Genomic DNA, 25445 nt, shown 5'->3' with positions numbered 1-25445 from the left:
ATCATCCTTATTTTTGAGTATTGCAAAAGGCAGAAAGCTTCTGTGCCACTCTATCTCCAGCTGTTTTTGGACTACAGCTCCCGTCATCCCTAGATATCAGAACCAGTAGTCAGGGATATGGGGAATTGGAGTCCCAAAACAGCTGGAGAACCAAGTTTTCAAAACACTGGCTTAGATCTTTGTTAAAGGTTATCTGGTGGGAGCATCCCATAAGCAGAGTTCTGCTAAAGGCATTCCTGTGTCACAGAACAGAAACAGCATTTAGCACCAGTTTCTTTGCTCCTTGAAAATCTGCTCCAGTGGTTTGGAGGACCCTCTGGAACAGCACGAGGAGCATAATCCATTGAGAGCTTCTGCTGGATACCAGTCTCCCCCATAAGAGGCCTTCTGCTCCCGGGGCCTATATTTTCCTCAAACATCTACTTTAAACGGATGAATTCTGTAACATATATGCATTTGGAGGGCAATTTCAAAGGTGCAAGGAATCTAGGACCACTTATCTTTTGACAAAGCAATCTTCAGCAGTGATTCTTAATTACTGTTTGTTTATTGCCTCATAACGTTAAAAAGACCTGGCACAAATGTTATTCAGGGCTGCCACAAGCTGCAGGAATTGCTATTTGAGTCATTAATTTCAGAAATCTTTTCTAATTAATTTTTGCTTCAAAATGACAGTGACATTCATGGGAATGAAATTAGTTTAGCAAGCTAATGCCAGCTCTGGCGTTGGTGATTAAAAGAGGTTTTCTGCCCCCGAATCTGAAGAGAAATTGTTACATTCTGAGCAATAAGTAAAGATGCAACCTTTATTACCAGCAGATATCTGTTCCCTCCAAAGTCTTTATAGATGATGATTGGGTTTTGGTTTTGGTACAAGGATTGTATACCCAGGTTTCACCCCTCTTCTGAGCACTTCCGTTGTGTGGAAAGTGATTTTTCTTGCAACAATTTCGGTGGTTAGTATGGGGAACATGACTGCAGGAACCTCCCACTGTTCTCCACTGGTTCTGGTGCTGAGCAGTTGGTAGACTCATATTTTAAAAATCACCAAAGGCATCAGCTCTACACTTCTCCAATAAAATATTCTAGACAGGTCAATCTCGAATTCCTTTAGAATGGCCTAGCTCAGAGCGAGTGTTTCCACCTGAAGTAATTTCAGATGTGCAAAGGTTGTTCCCACTGAGGGGCATTGCAGCCCATGCGTAATGCAGGGCAGCGAGCTTTTACTGCCAACAAGAGCTGTCCCTCAGCCGAGCAAATCAATCATGCTGCTACATAGAAATTTGTTCGGACCTAAGGCCCTGTTGCACTGGCTTGCAGATTCGGCATTTGGTATATGAACTCTGCAGGTGGTAGTAGCTTAGCAGAAATCCTGTCCCAGGGATGTTTTCCACTCTTTCCCAGATATCATCAGTTAAGAATGTCCTTCACTTGAACCAGTGGGAAGCAAGACTGTTATAAATATCCATTCTCAGCTGTTTGGGGTGTGGGGTGGTCTATTCAAACAGTAATTAGGATTACAGTGGTACCTCAGGTTACATACGCTTCAGGTTACAGACTCCGCTAACCCAGAAATATTACCTCAGGTTAAGAACTTTGCTTCAGGATGAGAACAGAAATCATGCTACGGTGGCGCGGCAGCAGCTGGAGGCCCCATTAGCTAAAGTGGTGCTTCAGGTTAAGAACAGTTTCAGGTTAAGTACGGACCTCCGGAACGAATTAAGTACTTAACCTGAGGTACTACTGTATATATTACGCGTGAACCCACACGTGCCAGGTGTGGTAGAACAAACTTTTCTTATTATCCATGGTGGTAGTTGTTCTTTAACAGGTCACAGTTGTAATTTTATCAATTGGAGCCTCCTTTATGGAGTGGTAGAGGGACGCGGGTGGCGCTGTGGGTTAAACCACAGAGCCTAGGACTTGCCTATCAGAAGGTTGGTGGATCGAATCCCTGCGATGGGGTGAGCTCCTGTTGCTTGGTCCCCCCTCCTGCCAACCTAGCAGTTCGAAAGCATGCAGTGCAAGTAGATAAATAGGTAAGGTAAACGACGTTTCCATGCACTGCTCTGGTTTGCCAGAAGCGGCTTAGTCATGCTGGCCACATGACCCGGAAGCTGTACACCGGCTCCCTCGGCCAATAAAGCGAGATGAGCGCCGCAACCCCAGAGTCGGTCATGACTGGACCTAATGGTCAGGGGTCCCTTTACCTTTACCTTATGGAGCAGTATGGGTTTTAATTTTTCTTTTTTCATAGTTGCATTCATATGGCTCTTCCAAGCTCTGGGCTCAACATGAGATGAAGTCCTTCCCTCGTATCATCTGCAGTGTTACTTAGCCTCTCCTCTGGGTCAGCAGGCAAATCCTGCCATACAAGAGTTCCGCATCCCATAACCGCTCCAAGCAGACTGCAGCATTTAATCAGTTAGATTGATTAACTGATCAAAAGTGTGTGTGTGTGTGGGGGGGGTAAAGGCAGTAAATTCACAGGGCACCCAATTTTTCAAAGTGTATTGTTTTGAATAGAATTACATACTATAAACTTGCAGATGGCAATCACCATCTTATGAAGCATCCCTCCTCTTTCACACACAAGGAGGAATGTGTATTCTAAGATGATTTAGCTGATGCTTTCTCCTACCCACTTAATTAGGGACGCAGGTGGCGCTGTGGGTAAAACCTCAGCGCCTAGGGCTTGTTGATCGCATGGTCAGCGGTTCGAATCCCCACGGCGGGGTGAGCTCCCGTCGTTCAGTCCCAGCTCCTGCCCACCTAGCAGTTCGAAAGCACCCCCAAGTGCAAGTAGATAAATAGGTACCGCTTTATAGTGGGAAGGTAAACGGCGTTTCCGTGTGCTGCACTGGTGCCGGCTCGCCGGAGCAGCTTCGTCACGCTGGCCACGTGACCCGGAAGTGTCTCCGGACAGCGCTGGCCCCCGGCCTCTTAAGTGAGATGGGCGCACAACCCTAGAGTCAGACACGACTGGCCCGTACGGGCAGGGGTACCTTTACCTTTCTATAACATATGGGTGCATCACGTAAACAACAAAGGAAATACTCACTGTTGTTTTACTCATGCAAATGACTAAAACCCACATGGTTTGTTTGAAGGGAGATGTTCTTAATATTCGTTGGCCGTACCAGATTTCCCTTCACGTGGAATGTTGTTGTTTTTTGAGGGGAAACAATGCTTAAAATGTCTTTCTGGATGCCCAGTGCATAGTCTTGCAGTGTTCAAGTTCTAATAAAGGAGAGACGGACAGGCCGGCCCAGGGGAGGGGAATGTGGCCCTCCAAACTTAGAGATCCGGCCCTTGGAAGTGTCTGCAGCCACACCTCTTCATTGACCATGCTGGCCCTGCATCTTGCCATCCTTGAGTGTGTGTTTTTTTGCCTGGCTGTCACGTGTCTTCACACTCTGATAATGCCTCTTTCTTTCCTGGATGGAAGATTGTATGTATGTGTATGTGTGCGCGCGCGTGCGCGTGCGCAAACTACCCTACTGTGAAAAGGTAAAATTTGCATGCATTGCTCCATCCACTTTCACCTCACCTACCATGGAAATATGGTCCAGAGGGGAATTCTGCCCTTAGACTCCTGTTTCTGTTTTAGTGTTCTTCCTATGTTAGCATTTGAGAAACCAGGGAGGATGAGCAGAGTCTTTGTGCGTCCTTTGCAAATTATTTAAACTCTTCCTGCAGATGCATGCAGTCTTCTTCAGAACAGCAGACAGGACCACCTGCCCGGTTCTGGATGTTCCCTGTCTTAAGACATAGCACTTGATCAGTGTTTAAACAGCAAAGGCGATTCAGGAGGGAGAAGATTGTTAAGGCCTCATTGCGTCCTTTTAAAGTGGCAGTTTGACTTTTTAAATTGTACCTGTCAGGCGTTCAAGCATAAAACTGTCATTAGGAAACAATTTTGCTTTTATAGTCCTTAACGATATGTACATACGCACACTTTCCAATGCAGGATTCCATGAGGCTGTCACAGGGCTGGTTTGATTGGAAGAATGAAAGGGAGATACTTGAAAAATCTTCAGCGGGGTATGGCTTCAAGCGACGCCATTGTGAAGCCTGCAGGAAAAGCTCATTAAATTAAATTGAACAATTCAAACTGCATGTTTCAGGAGCTCCAGTCATGATGCTTTTAGTATACAGTGGTACCTCGGGTTAAGAACTTAATTCGTTTCAGAGGTCTGTTCTTAACCTGAAACTGTTCTTAACCTGAGGTACCACTTTAGCTAATGGGGCCTGCCGCTGCTGCCACACGATTTCTGTTCTTATCCTGAAACAAAGTTCTTAACCTGAGGTACTATTCCTGGGTTAGCAGAGTCTGTAACCTGAAGCATCTGTAACCTGAAGCGTCTAACGTGAGGTACCACGGAGCAGAAACGAGAGGAAACTGTCAGGGAAAAGGAGACTGTCACAGGATAATTCCTGCGTTTTTGATAACTCTTGTAAAAATACGTGGAGCAAGAAAGAGGCTACAGTTGTTGTTCATGCTAACTTAGCTTCGGCAAACCGCTCAGGCTCAATTAAGGAAAAGTCATTTCTCCCCCACATCTAAGTACGTCCACGTTCCTTTCAAACAGAAACAAATCATTCTTTATTTATTGCCTTAGCAGATACCTGAGGAACAATTTAAGAAACTTACATTAAGCACTCACATTGGGCTATAGCTCCTTCCATTCTCTCATGGCGGTTGAGAGGCTCTTCTCCCAGTTGGGTTTTAAATCTATTAGGGAAAGTGTAGGACCCCATGGAAGCCACAGGCATTTCACCTCAGCTGCATTGGTTTTAAAGGTCACGATTGCTAGATAGTCCTAATTTTGAAGTTATCCCTTATTTTAGAACGGGGAACCTGCGGTGCACCAGATGTTGTACACCACACATTTAAAGCACATTCCCCTACCCCAAAGAATCCCAGGAGCTGTGATTTGTTCAGGATGCTGTGAATCGCAGCACTGCGAGGGGCAAACTACAGTTCCTGGGATTATTTGTAGGATGAATGTGCTTTAAATGTCTACTGTGTGTGCAGCCTAGGACTGTCAGCTCCAGCCAACATGGCCATTGGTCAGGGATGATGGCATTCAAGTCAACAACACATGGAAGGCCACAGGTTCCTCACCTTCTAGAACAGTTTCCCGAACTTGGGTCTCCAGCTGTTTTGGGACTACAGTTTCCATAATCCCTGACCACTGGCACCTGCTAGCTAGGGATGAAGGGAGTTGTAGTCCAAAAACAGCTTGAAGACCCAAGTTTTGTACTATATTTACTATATGTACTATACTTGCATATAGCAGTCTTGGAGTGTGGCCTAAGGCTCGCATCTACCTTTTTGGGATAAATGTGCTTCAAGTTAAGTATTTTTGGGTCAAAATGACACCATGCGCATGTGCGGAAGCAGCGAAACGCGGCACACGCAGACGCAGGTTGCGTTCGCTTCAGGATGCAAACGGGGTTCCAGAACAGATCCCGTTCGCATCCCGAGGTACCACTGTAGTGAGAGATTCAGGGTCTGAATAGGCTCTGGTTTGGAGCTTTAAAATGAACTATTTTGGTCAATTTGCTTTGTGGCACCTCTTCCTCTTCCTTGCTATTGCCATCCTTTGCATTGTGTTCATACATAATTGTGTGGGCCGCCCGTCACATTCTTCGTTACTTATTTATTATTACTAATCCGATGTTAATTTTCTAATCGTTCAACAATAATTCTTCTAACTTTTGCAGGTGATGACCAGATGGAGAGAAAAGGACAAGTTTTGATTCTGTTAGTCGAACAAGCTCTTCAATTTCAGGATTACAAAGCAGCAAATATGCATTGCCAGGAGCTTATGGCTTCAGGTGGGAATGAATTTCCTCTTCTCCCCCCCTCCTCAACCTCCCCCCCCCAAAAAAAAATTATCTTGTGGATTTTCTGACATTGTATGAAATGGCAAATATTTTGAGAGGAGCCTGATGAAGTCATTATCAGAGTAGAGCCACTGAATCCAAGGGACTTGAGAAACGATTAATTTAAACAGTCTGTTTCAGCGCATTTACTGTAGAATATAAATTGGATGAATAAAACTCTTTATCCTTATGCAAGCTGGCAAATTACTGTTTTTTGAATGCATCAGTCTCAAAGTTGGATCATGAGGTTCCTCTTTTTGTTCTATTTTTTGAAGCATTTCATGGTGATGTCTGCTGTAGGGTGATGGAAGTTGTGTAGTAATGAAATGTAGTTGGGTTCTATACAGAAAGAATAAATTGAAGGCAGGATGGTGTCTCTGATAGCTAATGTACAGACATGATCATGTTTCTGAGCTGTTAAAATTCATATGCAGGGTACAGAATCAGTGTATCTGATATGGAATGAGGTCAGGCTTTCATAACCATTCCATTGAAAACTGAATTGTGGTACTCTTCAAATTTGAAATGCTGGTGTAATTTCAATTTCTTATTGATTGATTGATTGTGATCTCAATCCTTAATTTGAGTTTTCTCAATCTTTGATCTTAATTTCAGTTTTGTAATTGTTTTGTTTTGTTTCATCCGTATCAGGGTACTCTAACAGCTGGGAGGTTTGCAGCCAGTTAGGACAAGCCGAAGGCTACCAAGACATGGCCGTCCGACAGGAGCTCATAGCCTATGCTTTGACACATTGTCCCCCAAGTGCCATTGAACCGCTTCTGGCAGCGAGCAGTGCTCTGCAAACTGAGGTCTGTCTAGATTCTCTAAAAGCCTTGTTTAAAATGCAAACGAAACAAAAATAAATCTGTTCTGAAGTCATATCTTCTACGCTTTGTTGCTATTGAACTGAAATACTGCTTTTAACAAATACCTGGGTTGAAATCTTGTTCTTTATATATACTGTATTTTTTCATGTATAAGGCTAGGTTTTTTTCCTAAAAAATAATGTCAAAAAATTGGGGGCTTCTTATACATGGATACATCTCCCCCCATTTTCTTAAATCAGAGTCCCACAAAATAGGGGGTGTCTTATAGATGGAAAAATACGGTATATGGTTTTGTTTTTGAATGAAGTTCCATTTTCAACATGTGGCTTCCACAGCTTTCTCAAAATTGTTGTTAGTCCTAGAGTCCCAAGTCCTTGAGTTACAACGCTGATCAGAGTGAGCCTGCGCCGGTTGAAAAATGTAAAACAGGAGTTTCAAGCTCATTTTAATTTATAGTGTAGCTGTTATTAAACAAGTCTTGTAACTAGGTTCTCGTTGTGTCAGGTGTCAGTGAAAGGTATGCCCTCACAGGCGTTTCTTTCTCTCTGGGACAACGGGATTTGTTACCAGAAATCTCCTTATTGGGACCCAAAGGGTTAGCGTCAGGGGAGCAGCTTAAGTATCATTAGACCCTTGGAGGCATCCTGGCAGGATTAGACAATTGCCAGAGTGGTTTAACAGCACATCACTCTTCTCCCAGAGGAATGGGAACTGCCATTCTGTGAGGGGAATAGGGGCCTGCTAACAACTCCCACCAAGGGACGCGAGTGGCGCTGTGGGTTAAACCACAGAGCCTAGGACTTGCTGATCAGAAGGTCGGCGGTTCAAATCCCTGTGACAGGGTGAGCTCCTGTTGCTCGGTCCCTGCTCCTGCCAACCTAGCAGTTCGAAAGCACATCAAAGTGCAAGTAGATAAATAGGGACTGCTCCGGCGGGAAGGTAAACGGCGTTTCTGTGCGCTGCTCTGGTTCGCCAGAAGCGGCTTAATCATGCTGGCCACATGACCCGGAAGCTGTACGCTGGCTCCCTCGGCCAGTAAAACAAGATGAGCGCCGCAACCCCAGAGTCGGTCACGACTGGACCTAATGGTCAGGGGTACCTTTACCTTTACCTTTAACAACTCCCACCACGGTTCACAAACTGCAATTCCCAGGATCCTTTGCAAGAAGCCATGACTGCATAAAGTGGTTATGATACCAATTTAAATGTTTCCTCCAGGTGGGCCCCCAAGTTTCTTGCTATCAAGAATCACATCCATCATAATCCTTCATGGTATATTATTACTAGTTCTATGACGATGTCATACTTTGCCACTATTCTCATGAAATACATAAAATGCGTTTAACAGTGTACCTTCACCCATCCCAGCCAGGTTCTTTCATTTATTTATTCATCATTGTAAGCGCTGTTTGATATCTGACTTGTCATCTATTTAGGGACAGCCAATGCTACATCTTTCTTTAGATTTAGATGAACATGTAGATGAGGTTTGTGGATCCTCCGGGATCAGAAATCTGGCTCTTTTTAAAATTTTGTTTGGAACTTGATACTGTGTTTGTGTATGCACACACACAAAACCCTGGGGTACACCACCCTCTGCACATAAGACAGAGCTGGCTGGGCTTTAAATAAGCAATCTTCAGAATGGAAGTGGCTCACCACACTTTATAACTTATAAATTATAATAAACAATTTAACAGATAGGTTATTCGTTTTTCCTTAGATTCTTTATCACACAGTCAACTACCAGATCCGGCCTCCAGAAAAATGGGAAAACATAAATACCTCCAGACCTCCAAGTGGAATGAAAACAGAGTCTTCTGTAGAGGTAAATTGTGTGTGTGTGTTTGTTTTTTAAAGCACTGTGGATTTTTAAAATTCATTTGGATCTTTTAGCCTGATCACTGGTCTAGCGATGGAAACAAGGTGAGCTTAGAAGCTCCTGGTTTCTTTTCTCTGTTCCCCTTTCATCAGGCCTTTGCCTCTTTCCCTTGTTTTTCAGTTTTTTGTTTCTCAGCACATTACCAGCTTTATATTTGCATTTCATTGACCTTCTGCAGTCCCTGTCCCTTTAGCTTTTCTGTCTTCAAAGCCCTTTTATGCAGAGTCAATCAGTCAATATTGTTTATAGCCAATGGGCATCACAATTACGTAGAGTCTCCCCACCTTGGCTCACAACCTATGTTGTCCTCAGCACTACTTGGGGCTTTGGGGTCACACAGCTGGAATTGGCATGGATAATAATTATAATTATAATTATAGCCCGCCCATCCGGCTGGGTTTCCCCAGCCACTCTGGGCGGCTCCCAACAGATGAAAAACATAATAAAACATCAAACATTAAAAACTTCCCTAAACAGGGCTGCCTTCAGGCAGAAATTCGATCCAAACTGACAAAAAAAATTAAAATAAAATGCCAGTTTGCCACTCGCAGTGGTTAGTGTGTTTATGTGGGTGGGTGGGGGGCACACAACTAAACTTTTGGGGCAGACAAGAGCCAAAGAGCTTGCTCTTAAATGCATCCAGTGGTAAATTGGAGTGCATTCTAAATGTACTAAATGCATTCCGGTACTCAATTGAGAGCGCCAGCGTGGTGTAGTGGTTAGAATTCTGGACTATGACCTGGGAGACCAGAGTTTGAATCCCCACTCAGCCATGAATCTCACCGGGTAACCTTGGGCCAAGTTGCTGTGTCCCAGCCTAAGCTACCTCACAGGGTTATTGTAAGGATAAAATGGGGTGGTGAGGACTGCGTATGCCGCTTTGTAAACTATATAATCACATTTTCTTCTGTTTAGACCTTGCAGTAACTATAACCAGAGTTGTATTTATGGGAGGACAAATGGGGCGGTTGGCTGGGGTGGCAAAATTGAGGCAAATCTGTTGTCCTGGAAGAGAGATAAAAGAGAAGCTGACAGGTGTGTGTGCGCGCTTGTGTAGACAAGCTCCTTGTTGGCTTCATAATGGCAGCTAAGTCCTGTGCAGTGAAAAGGCCAGCTTCCTTAGGTTGGAGCCAACTTGAAATCCTTATATGTGCCTATGTATTTTTATTTTTATTTTCTAAATGGCTCTGCTTTGAACAGAGGAGCTGCATCATGAGGATCTATGTCACCTAACCTGATTTATTATTGTTTGGATAGGATTTTACCCAAATATTTGCTGAAGTTAGACCGAGATGGCTAAATCACCCATTTCATTACACTCGGGTTACAAAATTAAGAGAGATAAGCCTTCTGTGTGACCATGCGCAACTGGCAAAATGGGAAAATGGGTATGCTGTCTTTGCTGTGTGGTTTGTCATGTATTTAAGACTTCGTTTTGAAGAGATCTTTCAGCAAGATACAGAGAACGCCTCTGTAATTGCCCCTTTTCTTCCTTTTACCTTCAGCTGCAGTTACACATGGAAATAATTTCTTCGTCTACTTTAGAAGTACTCAGACAAAACCAAAAATAACCCTCATTATAAGCAGTTTAAGGCCTTGATTAGTCAAAAGTATTTTAGAATATTATAGCCACCATTACAGGATTATTTAAAAGATGGTGTTTAGCCGTAAAATGGTGTGTGTTAGTCATTAATGGTTAAAGTAACAATTACAGTAAATCACGACAAGTAAATGGGGGGCAACTTTACACACAAGCCACTTAATACTAATGTATCTTTTTGTAGAGACAAGTATTTTATTTATATGTCACGGTAATATGAAAGTATAATTACTGAGCACGGTCTTATTAACAAGGGAAGGTGCTTACAAGTGGCTGTGTATTGCTCCAGCCCTTAAATGCTGTTTTATTTGCTTTTTATAAATGCTTCACTGCAAATACTTGTAAAAATTGCAACTTGCTTTATTTAGGAATTCATCTGTAATGATAGAGCTATAAATGGAATTATTCACATATGTGGATAAATAACTGGGGGGGGGGTTGGTGATGGAGAAGGAGTATGCATGGATTTTTTTAATTTATTGTTTTGGTCCGTAGTCTCGTGGGTTTATAGTGGCTCATGTGCATCTTTATAAAGACAGGTGTTAAAGGTAAAGGTACCCCTGACCATTAGGTCAAGTCGTGACCGACTCTGGGGTTGCGGCGCTCATCTTGTTTTACTGGCCGAGGGAGCTGGCGTACAGCTTCCGGGTCATGTGGCCAGCATGACTAAGCCGCTTCTGGCGAACCAGAGCAGCGCACGGAAACGCCGTTTACCTTCCCGCCGGAGTGGTACCTATTTATCTACTTGCACTTTGACGTGCTTTCGAACTGCTAGGTTGGAAGGAGCAGGGACCGAGCAACGGGAGCTCACCCCGTCGCGGGCATTCGAACCACTGACCTTCTGATCGACAAGTCCTAGGCTCTGTGGTTTAACCCACAGTGCCACCCGCGTCCCTCTAAAGACAGGTGTTACTTGAGCTTAAAACAGGGCACCACTGAGGATGCAAAATACTGTTTCATTAATAAATGGCACTGTTCCCTGACATTGGATTAACACAGGTTGACCCTGACAACTGCCGGGAAGACCAGAATCCCCTTTGTATGCAAACACCAAAATTTGTCATTTTCATTTGAGGGAGGGGTAGGGCAAAGGAAAAGAAAGAAGCTGTGGTGGTGATGGGTGCTGTGGAGGAGAGAAAGACGAGAATTTGGAGGTGGGTTGAGAGAGGGATGTTCTGGTGATCTTGCCCAGCTGCACTGCATTCCGTGAACTGCATTGCATGGCAGTGATCACAGGGTAAGAGTCTATTACTTGTGTTAGCTAGAACTCTTTGAGCCAAGCTTGGTCTTTAAAGGGGTCGTCTCTTCTAACTCCTGCGTAGAAGTAGCATGTAGATGGTTTGTGCACCACTCTCTCCCTCTCTTGTATGGTCTTCCCATCTTATCTTTTTTGAACTTCAATATGAGCCCAGCTTGCTGTTGCTTTAGCCCAGCCAATGCTTTGGCAGTGCCAATTTCAAAGATCAAACCCCAGATTTCATGATACAAGCGTCGCATATCTAAATCGACACTGGGCATGGTCTCCAAGCAGTGATTGTGAGCAGTTTGTGGACTCACTGCAGCTTTATGAGTTGCGTGGTTCAAACTTCAGGCATAATAGCAGGAGTCTTTGAATTCAATGGAAATTAGTGATTTAGTTAATATAAACTTTCAACTAGCCAGCAAATTGCAATGGGCTAACAAGCACAATCCTGTGCAAGTCTCCTGAGTTCAGTGGAAGTTACTCCCGGAAAAGTTTAGGTAGGAGTTCAGTCTTAATCATGTGGACATCTGACTACATTTTCTCAAATATTTTTTACTGATGACCTGTCCAGTATCAAGAGGCAGGATGCCTCAGAGATGAAGTCAGGAGAGTCATTGTGTTTTGCACAAATATAAGGTTGGATTCGGGGTAAGTTAGTTCAACAAGCTCCACAGGAATCAGTGGGACAAGTTACTCGTGACTAAGTACTGATTTCATTGGGAACAAAGCATACCTAACTTAGTCTTGGTTCCAAACTATTGTGTTATATGCATCAGAAGTGTTTATGGATGCATGCATATATATAAGTTGAGTCATTTGATTCCTCTCAAATTTGAACACTCCTCCTTGTCAATCAGGAAAGCGTCACTCTAGAACAGAGCTTTCCAAACTTCTCAGGTTGGCAGCACACTTTTTAGACATGCATCATTTTGTGACGCAGTTTTACCCCTTTCCAGCCCCGGGAGGAGTTTTACCCCTTTCCAGCCCCGGGAGGAGTGTGATGAGCATTCACATGACACACCTATACGCTGCAGCTGACATGCTAATGTGTCGCGACACACAGTTTGGAAAGCTGTGCTCTAGAAAAACAGAAAGACCTAAAACTGCAGGAACACTACAAAGACTTAACTTACGCAGCATGGTCGTTCACAAGGGCAGCCTGCTGAATATCACACCAGTTGCAAGCGTGGTTTGTAGCCCAGCTCTCTTCCTAAGGGACAACTGCTTATGCCCTCTGCCTCCTCTTTTCAGAGCTAAGTTGAAAGTTCTTTGATCTAGATTGGAAAAAAGAGGGCTACAGAAAGCCAAATGACGAATTAAAGAGGACTTTTTTGACCCAGCAGATATTACTGTTTGCATTCCGCCCCCCTCCCTGCCTTGGCTTGCACTTGGTGGTCAAGCAGTCTAAAGTCCAGCAGAAGATCATAGATCTCCTCTTTAGCAACTGTTCATTTTCTCACCCTTTTTTAAAAAAGTGTATAAAATTAGCTCCAAGGGGTAGCTTCTTTGTTCTGTCTTTAAATACAGCTCAGTGCATCTTTTGCCATTTATTTTCTAAGCAGAGTGGAATTTTTGCCATATTTTGCTCAGCATGGGGTCCCTTCAGTTAGAGAAGCAAGAACTGAAAATTCCAACTGATTATTCAGTGGTTGGCAGGAGGCCTCCTCTTTATATCTTTTTACCACTATTAATAATGGAAAGCTTCACACTTAGGCATTCTGTTGCATATAAAAATGTTATTCTCTCCCCAGCCCCCCTTAAAAAACCCCTCACCACAATACTTCTTTTGATATCTTTTTTTACCCTATACTTTCAGCTTTTCAAATCATCATCACAATTATGGGTTTTTTTAAAATTTAACACATTTTAGCATTTAACACATAACTTTTCCATCCAAATTAGTGGAATTAAGATAGAATGCTAGCTGAAATGTGATATGATGTTCATGCATTTACTTCCCAGGAGATGTCATTTAATATATACTTAGTTGGTACCAATAGGTGTGTTTCTGTGCTTTCCAGAGACTTTCCTTCCTCCTCCTCCTCCTCCTCCTCACATGATCTTCCATTCAACATAATCTTGATTTGCATCCCAATCTGGCCAATATGTGCAGGAGGAATATGGGTGCGTGGGTTCTGTCAGGGGTGCCACTGGAAGGCGAGGGGCCAAGCCCCCCACTGGCCTTTTCCTTGATCTTTATTTGCTGAGGGTGTGCTGATTTGGCTGATATACTTTTGGAGGTGCTGTTGAGGCGTTTCTCTGCCAAAAAAAGTGGCACACATTGGCAAGCGTGTGTTTGAAGAGGAGAATGACAAAGGGTTCTCAAAGAAGTGGCATACTTTACGTACACTTACAAGTAGTATTCTTTATTATTAATTTACTTCCTCAGAATATATTATTCTTATGTAACCAGAAACATATTCAGTGTACTACTCAACCTGCCATTGGGGAAAATGTCCTCTTTCCAGAGTGGCATCCAGCCTTTCATGAAGTACTCAAATATCCTTTTTCAAAGTGACTGGAAAGTATTGCCTTTTGTATGGACAAGTATGCCATTTTCTATAAACCTTTGAGTGAAACTTCAGTCCACCTGATTTACTGCTGAACCTCTTTGGACGCTATAGCTGCAATAAACTCAAGGAGTTGAGAACGAAACATTTCTGCTCTGAGCAATCTGCTGTTTTATGTCCTCACTCTTTTCCCCAATCACTGGTAACCGGGCAAAGCGCCCATAATATCATCTGTTGCTGGTTTCATTAGTCTGTTGTAATCAGCGGTTTGCTATCTTCTAGCGCTAGTGCACAATCTGAACAAACTTTCATAACAGTGTGAAACATAAATGGCTATTAACTGCAAGGCTTTTATTATTATTATTATTATTATTATTATTATTATTATTATTATTGAGTAGAAAATGCAGTGCTAAAAATACTTCCAGTACTAAATTCAGTGTCTGTGTTACTGCGCTTGTGTTATATCAAATCCTGCCACTTACAAGGAGTGTGGTGGTTGAAATTGCCCCAGCTACAACCTTTGAAAGACTTTTGATGCATGTTTTTGCACCAGTTATAATAAAAAAGTAACCTGTTTGGCAGCTTTGTACTAAGGATTGTGTGTTGCATAAACTCATAGGTTGGCACCAGCATTTCCTCTGGTCAGTCTGCTGACCTACTGCAGTGGACCACAGCTAAAACCATGAAAGTCCTTTCTAATACAACTCTGACCACAAAAGCTATGCTGCATGCCGTCAGTGATCGACAGTGGTGGAAGAAGTCACTGACCTATCTTCGGCCATTACATGTAAGAAGTAACCATACCCTTATCTTTCAGCTGTTTGACCATGGCAATTTACTGTTGCTTCATTCTTCACGTTTAGCTTTCTACTGCCACCCTTAACACTGATTTCCTTAAAGGGACCTCGGTAGAGGAATCAGAAGTACCAAGACATGTTATTCATGTGGACCCTAGACAGTGCTGTTTTTCTAGAAAAAGAGGTGCCAGAATTCACCATGAACACTTCCCTCATTCTCTTAGAATGGCAATGGCGCCCACCTGAGAGGTGCCAAAACTGAATTCCAGTGAGTTCCAGCTGCAAAAAGCCCTGGTCCTAGACATGCATTTTAATTTGAGTGTTGCAAATACAGTGGTTCCTAGGAAGTCGAACGGAATCCATTCCGGAAGTCCGTTTGGTTTCCAAAACATTCGGAAACCAAAGCTCGGCTTCTGATTGGCTGCAGTAAGCTCCTGCAGCCAATCGGAGGCCGTGGAAGGCGCGTCGGACGTTCGGGTTCCAAAGAACACTCTCAAACCGGAACACTCACTTCTGGGTTTGCTGCGTTCGGGAGCCAAAACGTTTTAGTCTCAAGGTGTTGAGGATCCAAGGTACGACTGTAAGAGGCTTTTATCATCACTACTTAAACATGTGCACTCATCTGTTAGGATATCTTGTCTTTTAACATTTGTTGAAATGTGAGGACTTTTCCAGGTAAGAGCTTACGATGTCTTAATATTTGGGCTTCTCCGTCTTTCCCTCCCCTAAACAGGGTCAAGAGTTTGGAGATGCATTAAAAGGCAGTACTGGAGCAAATAAAGCAGTAGAAAAGCAAGGCTGCCATCCATTTTATGAATCTCTGATAGATGATCCATACCTTGCAGATGTAAGTTTACGACCTGTTAAATAGTTGGTAAATAAATAAATAAATGCCTATCCACACGACCCACCCTCCACGTATTAAAAGGAGGTGCAGAGAGGACTGTTACAGCAAGCTTCCCACCTTGCGTGGAGAAGCCCTAGCTGGATACATTGGTACGAAAGTCCTTCTTCTGATAGAGTTTGAATGCACAAATGTCAGAAGAGGACAGGCAGAGGTCAGAATTTATGCACAACCCCCTTCACGCCCTCTTTCAGCATGTTGATAGGGCATGCAAAGCCCCCTCACCAAATGGCAATGAAACACTTCAAGTCTGAGTGTTTAGACTTGAGACCCGTGGATAAAAAATAAATAAATTGCTGGCTAGTCAGTTAATCAGATCTGATTAGCATCAAGGGCGAGAGAGTGGTTGGTGTAAACGGCACCTAATTGCAATAATGGGAAAGAGTAGGGAAATCGAACACGCAGCGAACGCTGGTTATAATTTGTGCTTAAAATTTGTGTTCTGTAGAATGAAGTTACTTATACCACGTATCAGCACAATCCTTTGGAAAGTTTTGCAGAAGTATTGCTAAGAACTGGGAAGCTTGCGGAGACTAAAAGTGAAGGGCATTATCTCTTTCCTGCCACAGAAGGTACAGTGTGTGCTTATTTGCTTTCTTCATGGGTGGGTGGATGGTATATATTTGTCACAGGGTGGTGTTCTAACTTATGTCTAGCTCACTTATCTTTGAAATTTCTACCTTGAAACTGTAAGAGCTGGTCCAGTGAGGGAGCCTTGCATATCTGCCAAGAAAATCCAGTGTGGGGGTCACATAGGATGATGGGCATTGGGCAGTCACATTGAGTTTCACACCCATGCTGTTTGAATTGTAGATGAACACAGAAACCACCCTCCCAAAGGTTATGGGAGAAAATTGGTGTGGCCAGCAGTTTTAAGAGGCTGCTCCACCGTTATTGAGTTTCTCATTTGAGGAGTCCCTTGTAAGCTTCTATGGGACCCCCGCATTCTTCAGAGCACAGTTTTCTGGGGGAGGAATTCTTCTAGATTATTGCTTGCATTGTCAGTGCTGATTGAACATCCCTCTCCACCCCTTTGCTTCTTCATCCGACGTGACTTGCATTGCAATATCTGTTTTGTCGCAATGTCTGTTTTAATGGGTCTTTGTGGTCTTTGAATAATTAACAATGGAGATCAGAAATCAGGGACTTTTGGAGAGAATGTTCTGCAACCCAGGGAGAATCCCAAATGTTTGATGGTGCTCTGATTGTTAGAAGACACATGTTCATTAATTTTACTGACTTGTCGGAGAACTGTGGCTATGTGATACAGGTTGCTCATCCAAGCATCCTCCTTATTCAGTATACAGGTAATATGGGCAAATAAATCTACTTCCGTTATTAATTTGATAGCTTGACATGTGCCTTGGCAACTTTGTATGTGTGAGTGAGCGAGAGTTGAGTGAGTGAGATGCATTCCTAATAATGCAGTCATGCTTGGAACTTGATAGTTTTGGTGCTTTCTTTTAAGTTATGTGATACACAGCCTCAGCTTCATGAGCAGTGATGTGTAATTTTGCTGTTGCTCTCTCTCAGCAGAGAACAGTCCACTTTTGCAATCACAACCCATATTGACTATTCCTTTCTTTTTCTTGCCAAAATTATAATTGACTTGACTTCAGATTCACTCCTCGCATTCACACTTTTTTTTTAATGCATAGATCTTTTCATTACAATTGAGTAAGTATTTTATATGAAGATTGCACTTGGTGATTCATAAAACGAACACTGTTCTCCTTTGTGCTTCATTGAGTGGGAGGGAGGAAGTGGAGAGGGGGCTCTTAACGACCTTCTTTCCCAGTTGAAAATTAAACTGTTACAAGTATTTGTGTTTTGTAAGTATCCTTTGAAAAAGAATGCCTCAGTTTGGATGCTCGTATTGTCTCAAGAAGGTGAAATATGCACGAGACTTATGTTTGCCTGTTCTGTCTTCATATTGCCTGTCTCGTCCTCTCTTCTTGGATTCATTTTCCATATTTCTCACTACATCCAAACTGGGAAACAATGATTACCATTAGCTGAACAAATCGGGATAGGGAATCATAGTCATAGGTTGGGTTTAGATCCTAGCTTATTCCCAATGTGGTAATCATAGTTTCCTGGTTTGACTGTAAAGGGAAACTATGGTCAACTAACCGAGGAAGTCTTCAGTTGTGGTATGCATCCCTCATCTTCAGAAGCTGAAATATGTGCATCCAAATTGGAAATATTCCAATGCTACTTGCCGTGGAAGTTTTGCCATGAAAAATGAGGGCAGCTTGATTATGAGAAATTAACTCCACCCCACAAAAACTAGTTTTTTTAACACAGCTTAATAGTCCTGTCTAAGTTGATCGAGATGTCCATGGATCTTAGGAGGAGTATGAGAAAAAAGTCTTCAGGATTCAGTAGATCCAGAACATCCTAATAAAACTTGGAAATATGATGACATAATTGAAACAAACAAAAAACACTCACTTCAGTTATACTGGCGAGCAATTTTCAAAAGGGTGTTTATTCCGCCATGGTTACTAAAAGAGAAAAATCACACCAATTAATTCTGCTAAACACAATTGTACCTGTATGGACATTTATACAAGCCACTCATTTATAACTGACTTGATGTCGTGCAGATAAATGCTACTTGCAGTTCTGAGAGCATTGGCTCTCCAGGAAAATCAATCACCATTGACAAAGCACGCGAGCAAACTGGTGTATTTATGTGTATAAGATGCCATTGTGTGATCCATTGAGTGCAATAATTCACCAGAAAAGGGCCCAATCCAGAAATCAATTCTGTACTGTACAGAAGAAATAATGTAATGGCTATTCTTAAGAAAAGTTCTGCAGATGAAGTATTGCAAAAGCTTTATGAGAGAGAAACTCCATTTCCCTACCATTATGGTATCCATGGAGGCCTTTGGATAACCACAGAAACATGACAGAATAATTCTGTCATGGAAGTCTTGAATTGTGATACTAAATTCTGATCTGGAGACAACTAGCATTGCTTTTTAATAAGAAAAAAAGAGTGCTTAGTGGATCAAAGAAAACAGGAAAAACCTAACAAAAATCTAGAGTTTCTTATGCAGTTTTCGTGAAGGACATGAACGTTTATTATTTGTTTTAGAGTAAAACCACATCACTCTTTGAAACCCAGGGCAACATGAAGCCTATGATCTGTATCTTCTGCCACAGTGTTGCACCAACTTGAGCTACACAGTGGAACCTTGGTTGTCGAACGTAATCCGTTCTGGAAGACTGTTCAACTTCTGAAATGTTTGACAACCGAGGCGCAATGAACGGTCAGCAATTTCAATGGAGAAAATGGAAAAACGCACCTCGGAAGCTGTTCAACTTCCGATGTGCATTTGAAAATGGAAGCATTCACTTCCAGGTTTTCAGCATTCCGGTTCCGAATCGTTCGGCTTCCGAGATGCTCGAAAACCAAGGTTCCACCGTATTGGTCTGGCCATATTGCCAAGCCACTTTAGTGGCAGTTTAAGTGAGAGTGTGAGTTTGAGATAGATAGATAGATAGATAGATAGATAGATAGATAGATAGATAGATTATTCCCCAGGTATTCTTGTCTGTGTCTATTTCCTAATGGCTTGCATCAATGTGGATTCCAATGTGAACACCAAAATGGTGTTCCCTTCTTAACCATTCTCACAACACAGGGCAGTAGGAGTGGGAGGTTAATTTCCAAAACTGGGGGTGGGGACGGGTGTCTCTGCAGCTCTGTTGCTATAGTTAAGGACTTGATATCTGCAGTTCCTTTCTGTCTTCTGCAATGGATGCTGTTCTAAGGATGGCTTCCTTTCCTAGGCCAAATATCACTTTGCAATGCAATGCAATTGCAATGCAATTCCAAAGATGTTTAGGATGTTAGAAAATTGAGATGTTTGTTGCTTTTAAGATGTTTATTACCTTCAGATACTGACAGGAATATAGGATCTAGTTCGAGTTCCTGAGAAATTTACCCTGCAATCATAAACACACTTACCAGGCAATAGGACTTAAGATTGAGATGTATAAGATTGCACTTTTGGTTATGAATAGATACAATATTGTATTTGAATTGAGGTCATTGGTGTAGTCCAACAGCATCTCGAAGGCATCCCGTTGCCACCCCTGAACTAGATGGACCAGTGATCTGGCTTAGTATAAGTCAGCTTCCTGTGATCAGCATGGTTTAGGAATAATTGTCGATGCTACTTAATTCCTTTCATTAGCTTAGGAATATTTAGCATCCCAGCCTGCTGCTGTGTATAACCATATATTTCCAGGTACACTCATAACTCTTCCATTGTAATGATTTGTAAAACGGCAAAATGCTTGCTGCTTTCTTCCTCATGATAAAAAGTTGATTAATAATTGAGTCTCGTGGCACATAAAAAGCAGGTGATAAGAAATACAGATGTTCAGGCTGTAGGAAACAACATATTTCACGCTATTCTGCTGCCTGTTTTCCTAAACGTTCATAACTTACGTTGTGGCTGTGGTTTTACAGCCAGCCGATTTTGGTGCTGTAAATCAGCATGAGAGATGTTCCAGCCATTCTGTTTTAACATCTGCCACGGCACTATTTCATCTTGTTCTGATAACGTGTAAACACTTTGGCTGGGAGTTAAGCTAAAGCGGGCTTGCAGTTTTAATTACACATTATCTGTTTTTGGCCCCACTGATCAGTGCTTAATTGAATGCATGCAGGACACATGAATCTAGACAAAATAAAAAGAATCCTTCCAGTAGCACCTTGGAGACCAACTAAGTTTGTTCTTGGTATGAGCTTTTGTGTACATGCACACTTCTTCAGATATTAAGAAGTATCTGAAAAAGTGTGCATGCACACGAAAGCTCATACCAAGAACAAACTTAGTTGGTCTCTAAGGTGCTACTGGAAGGAATTTTTTTATTTTGTTTTGACTACGGCAGACCAACATGGCTACCTACCTGTTACTAAAACATGAATCTAGAATCTTCAGAAATATAGCAATCTAAAAAAGTATCTGAAAATAAAGTATCTGAAAAAGTGTGCATGCACACGAAAGCTCATACCAAGAACAAACTTAGTTGGTCTCTAAGGTGCTACTGGAAGGAATTTTTTTATTTATTTTTTGACTACGGCAGACCAACATGGCTACCTACCTGTTACTAAAACATGAATCTAGAATCTTCAGAAATATAGCAAGTGAGGAAATTTCCAACCTTGGTATGTGGGAAGGGCAGAGTGGGATCAGTAGTTGAAAGCTTTTATTTTTTATTTTCCTCTGTTGCAGTGCTGTTGCAGCTGGCCAGCGAAGCTTTGCCAAATGACATGACCCTATCCCTTGCATACTTACTTGCATTACCTCAGGTATGTTCACAGCTGAGATGTCTTCAGTCTTACAGTCAAACTTGACAGCTCTAATATTTCACATATTTGCTTGGCTTCAGTCTGAATCCAGAAGTTCATACCCTCCAACATTTCTCCAATGAAACTAGGGGCATCCTATTCCATTATTATTATTATTGTTGTTGTTGTTGTTGTTGCTTTATTTATACCTTATAAAATGTATACCCTATAAAACACTTGGAAAGTGAAGTACCTTTGCCCCCCCCCCCAGTTAGACCTTGCAGGGATCCCAATTTGGCCTGTTAGGCAGCTTTCCCAAAGCCCTGCCCACCCATTTCACATTCAACATTTTCCAAGTAAAGACACAGCTGCAAAGGTTGTGATCAGGAGCCATAAAATGTGCTCCCAGTTATTCCTGGGTGCCAAATGCAATGCCGTCTGGGGTTGGTTCTGCTTGAGATCTCTCAATTCACTATATTATTTCCCACACCCACTAAAAACACCTTTGTTCAGGAAAGCCTACCCAGACATGGAGAAGTTGGGGTGGAGATGAGGAGAAACCCCTGGGGCTCTTTGAAGGGAAAGAAAAACTTTTTTTTTTTGGTCTTCTAAATAGATGCTCAAAAATTTAACACTTGACATGCCACATCCCCTTCTCTTCTTCCCAGAGTACCTTCTTTGACACTGGTGTCTCTATCTCATCATTCATAAAAACATAGAATTATAGAGTTGGAAGGGACCACGAGGGTCATCCAGCCCAGCCCCCTGCAATGCAGGAATCTTTTGCCCAACGTGTGGCTCGAACCCACAACCCTGAAATTAAGAGTCACATGCTCTACTGGCTGAGCATTGAAGAGCAACTACTAAAGAGTTTGTTGAGCTTGCCATTGTGATGTTGTTTTAGCCAAGTTAACTCTCTCCTTTTTTTCCTTCCCAGGTGGTGGATGCCAACAAGTGCTTTGAAAAGCAATCTCCTTCTGCTTTATCTCTCCAGCTGGCAAGTTATTACTACAGCCTGCAGATCTACGCTCATTTGGCACCATGTTTCAGGGACAAGTGCCATCCCCTCTACAGGGTCAGTTTTCAGGAATTTCTTTTGCCCATTAGCATACAATATTTTTTTTTATATGCTATAAATCTGGTGCGTAAGTCAAGCCCAGATCAGGATCAGACCTGTTTTATTCCAGCCAAGTTGCTTATCGCCATTTTAGCTAGTGTTCTATAAACAAAGAACTGCTTAATACAATGTTTGCCAGAATGGGTTATGTGCTTCTTAATTAATATTACCTAGCAGTTATATTTTTTTAAAAAAGGATGATCATGAACGATGCATTACTTTACTATGCAATGTTTTAAAATCAACCTTTTAACCTGTGGATTGGAATGTAGTCGGAGTATCTATTCTCAGAAAATTACCAGAGACAATCCAGGAAATCGCAGTCTTGTCAACCTACTTTTGCTACCCTGGGCTCCTTTGGGAAAAAAAGAAATCTAATAAATAATAGTAACTTCCAGTTTCCTGGAAATTGGTAGGAGAATGAGTAAAGCTGGAATTGTTACAGGTGTAGGAGCACAAACCTTGATGGCGAAGGATCAGCACATTTGTGTATTGCATTCAGCAACTGTGTGCAGTTCTGAAAGTCCCATTTCAAAACAGAATGGTACCCAACTAGAACAAGAGAATACAGAAGAGAACAGCTAAACTGGATTAAGGAGATGGCGCACCTTCTTGCCAATGAAAGGCTAAAAGCGTTTTGCTCAACACTTGATTCTATACTGAGCTCATGAGAAGAGCTGGATTTTGGGTTGCTTGTTCTCTCTTAGGATTTTTGTGAACTGCAACATAAGCATAAGCAACATAAGCGGTTGGAGGATGGATGGCGGCTAACAGATTGAGGTTGAATCCTGACAAGACAGAAGTACTGTTTTTGGGGGACGGGGCGAGCGGGTGTGGGGGATTCCCTGGTCTTGAATGGGGTAACTGTGCCCCTGAAGGACCAGGTGCACAGCCTGGAAGTCATTTTGGACTCACAGCTGTCCATGGAGGTGCAGGTTAATTCTGTGTCCAGGGCAGCTGTCTACCAGCTCCACCCGGTACACCAGCTGAGACCCTACCTGCCCGCGGACTGTCTCACCAGAGTGCTACATGCTCTGATTATCTCCTGCTTGGACTACTGCAACTCGCTCTACATGGGGCTACCTTTGAAGGTGACCCGGAAACTGCAATTAATCCAGAATGCGGCAGCTAGACTGGTGACTGGGAGTGGCCGCCGGGACCATAACACCGGTTCTGAGAGATCTGCATTGGCTCCCAGTAAGTTTCCGAGCACAATTCAAAGTGTTGGTGCTGACCTTTAAAGCTCTAAACGGCCTCAGTCCTGTATACCTGAAGGAGCGTTTCCACCCCCATCATTCAGCCCAGACACTGAGGTCCAGCGCCGAGGGCCTTCTGGCGGTTCCCTCATTGCGAGAAGTGAGGTTACAGGGAACCAGACAGAGCACCTTCTCGGTAGTGGCGCCCACCCTGTGGAACCCCCTCCCTTCAGATGTGAAGGAAATAAGCAGCTATCCTATCTTTAAAATACATCTGAAGGCAGCCCTGTTCAGGGAAGTTTTTAATATTTAATGCTGTACTGTTTTTAACACTTGGTTGGGAGCCACCCAGAGTGGCTGGGGAAACTCAGCCAGATGCGCAGGGTATAAATAATATATTATTATTATTATTATTATTATTATTATTATTATTATTATTATTATTATCCCATAAATGAAATACTTTGGGGCATGTGCAGAGTGCCCGTCCTCATGCACAGCGGAGTGTGCCAAAAGAACAGAGAAACACCAAATAGTGCTAGGAAGTGTCAGTTGCTGTACTTGGACTGTACAGTGGTACCTCGGTTTACAAACTTAATCCGTTCCGGAAGTCTGTTCTTAAACCAAAACCATTCTTAAATCGAGGCGCGCTTTCCCTAATGAGGCCCCTCACCACCAGTGCCCTTCCACCATTCGGATTCCGTTCTTAGACTGAGGTAAAGTTCGCAAACCGGGACACTGCTTCTGGTTTTGTGGAGTTCGTAAACCAAATAGTTCGTAAACAGGGCTGTTCTTAAACCGAGGTGCCACTGTATAATGCCGTTTCAGTTACATTCAGTTGTAGATACAGTCTTTCCAGCAGCATTCAGTCTTCTTACAGGGTATGTTCTGGCCAAGGACAGGGCCCAAGAACAAACTTGCCTTAAACACAATAGCATTTATACTGTAGATTGTGCTGAGTCATTCTCACATGCTCCCTGACTCATTCTCACATGCTTAACTAGCTGCAGGTGCAGGACAAAACACACCCAAATTAAACAGCATGCCAAAATCAATCCTTTCTTATCCTTTTTCTCTGCGTCCACAAGCCCCCTTATACATTAACAAAATATTACTCTAGAAATATGTAGTACAGCCCATATAACACTTAAATTTACAGCTCTGGGGTGGGTGTTTGGAGAAGAAAGCATGACCAGGGGAAGGACTTTGCAATACAGTGGTGCCTCAGGTTACATACGCTTCAGATTACAGACGCTTCAGGTTACAGACTCCGCTAACCCAGAAATAATGCTTCAAGTTAAGAACTTTGCTTCAGGATGAGAACAGAAATCGTGCTCCGGCAGTGCGGCAGCAACGGGAGGCCCCATTAGCTAAAGTGGTGCTTCAGGTTAAGAACAGTTTCAGGTTAAGAACGGACCTCCAGAACGAATTAAGTACTTAACCCGAGGTACCACTGTATGCCCCTTCTTTATATACCTGATCAGTGACTAGTGTCCTGCGTTCTAAAACGTGAGTCTGCTGACATCACATTTAAGGCTGATGAGCTCTCAGGCCTTCTGAAACTGCCCTCCAGTCCCTGGCAAACTCAAAAGTGCCTCTTCCTCTTGCAAAGGCACCTTTCCTCCCTCTCCCACTTCTGCCATGGTCATAATGCACAGGAAAGAGGAAAAAGCATTCCTTCTTGTTCCTGAGTGCTCCAGCTTCCCAGCAGTGGCAGGATTCAAGAGGGGAGAGAGGTGATTTTGCAAAGTAAACAGTGGGTTTCCTTCCCATCACATGGTGCCCTAGGAAGATATGTTCCCCTCTTCCTAATGCAGCGCTACAGTGGAGAAAGAAACCCTGAAGAGCTGTGGGAACTCCCACTCTGTCTGCTTTTCAGAGGAGAAGAGCAGAGAGAGTGCTATGCTTTTCCATCTCAACACAATGCTGTGATGTGGAGGGAAAATATCCTGTTTTGTTCAGCACAACTTGGCAAAACAGTAGGGGAATTGGTGCATATAGCTGCCCATCTGCCTGCCTGCATGCACAATGTCTAGGCACCCCCCACTACTTGCAGGTGACCCTTGGGAGGGTTGGCCAACAATAAGTGTGACTTGACTTGACTTTATACCCCACCCATCTGGCTGGGTTTCCCCAGCCACTCTGGGCAGCTTCCAGGTC

General features: G+C 42.9%; 1 protein-coding gene across 2 annotated transcripts in view; it reads left to right on the top strand.

Moving 5' to 3' along the window:
* The window catches only part of NBAS (NBAS subunit of NRZ tethering complex), a 179308-nt gene that overhangs the window by 102413 nt on the left and 51450 nt on the right, over positions 1-25445 (top strand). Inside the window, exons 33-40 of one of the 2 annotated variants that reach the window (XM_053381026.1) lie at positions 5731-5844; positions 6544-6701; positions 8443-8547; positions 14577-14744; positions 15488-15601; positions 16107-16230; positions 20917-20993; positions 21910-22047. In XM_053381026.1, coding sequence (XP_053237001.1) covers positions 5731-5844; positions 6544-6701; positions 8443-8547; positions 14577-14744; positions 15488-15601; positions 16107-16230; positions 20917-20993; positions 21910-22047 — 998 coding nt within the window. The remainder of the gene's footprint in view (positions 1-5730; positions 5845-6543; positions 6702-8442; positions 8548-14576; positions 14745-15487; positions 15602-16106; positions 16231-20916; positions 20994-21909; positions 22048-25445) is intronic. The other variant, XM_053381027.1, reaches the window with a different exon arrangement.

Source organism: Podarcis raffonei, chromosome 3 (genome assembly GCF_027172205.1).
Source record: "Podarcis raffonei isolate rPodRaf1 chromosome 3, rPodRaf1.pri, whole genome shotgun sequence".
In the NCBI taxonomy this organism is placed as follows: Eukaryota; Metazoa; Chordata; class Lepidosauria; order Squamata; family Lacertidae; genus Podarcis; species Podarcis raffonei.
Note: the sequence above shows the minus strand (reverse complement) of the source record. Positions and strands in the feature narration are given on the sequence as shown.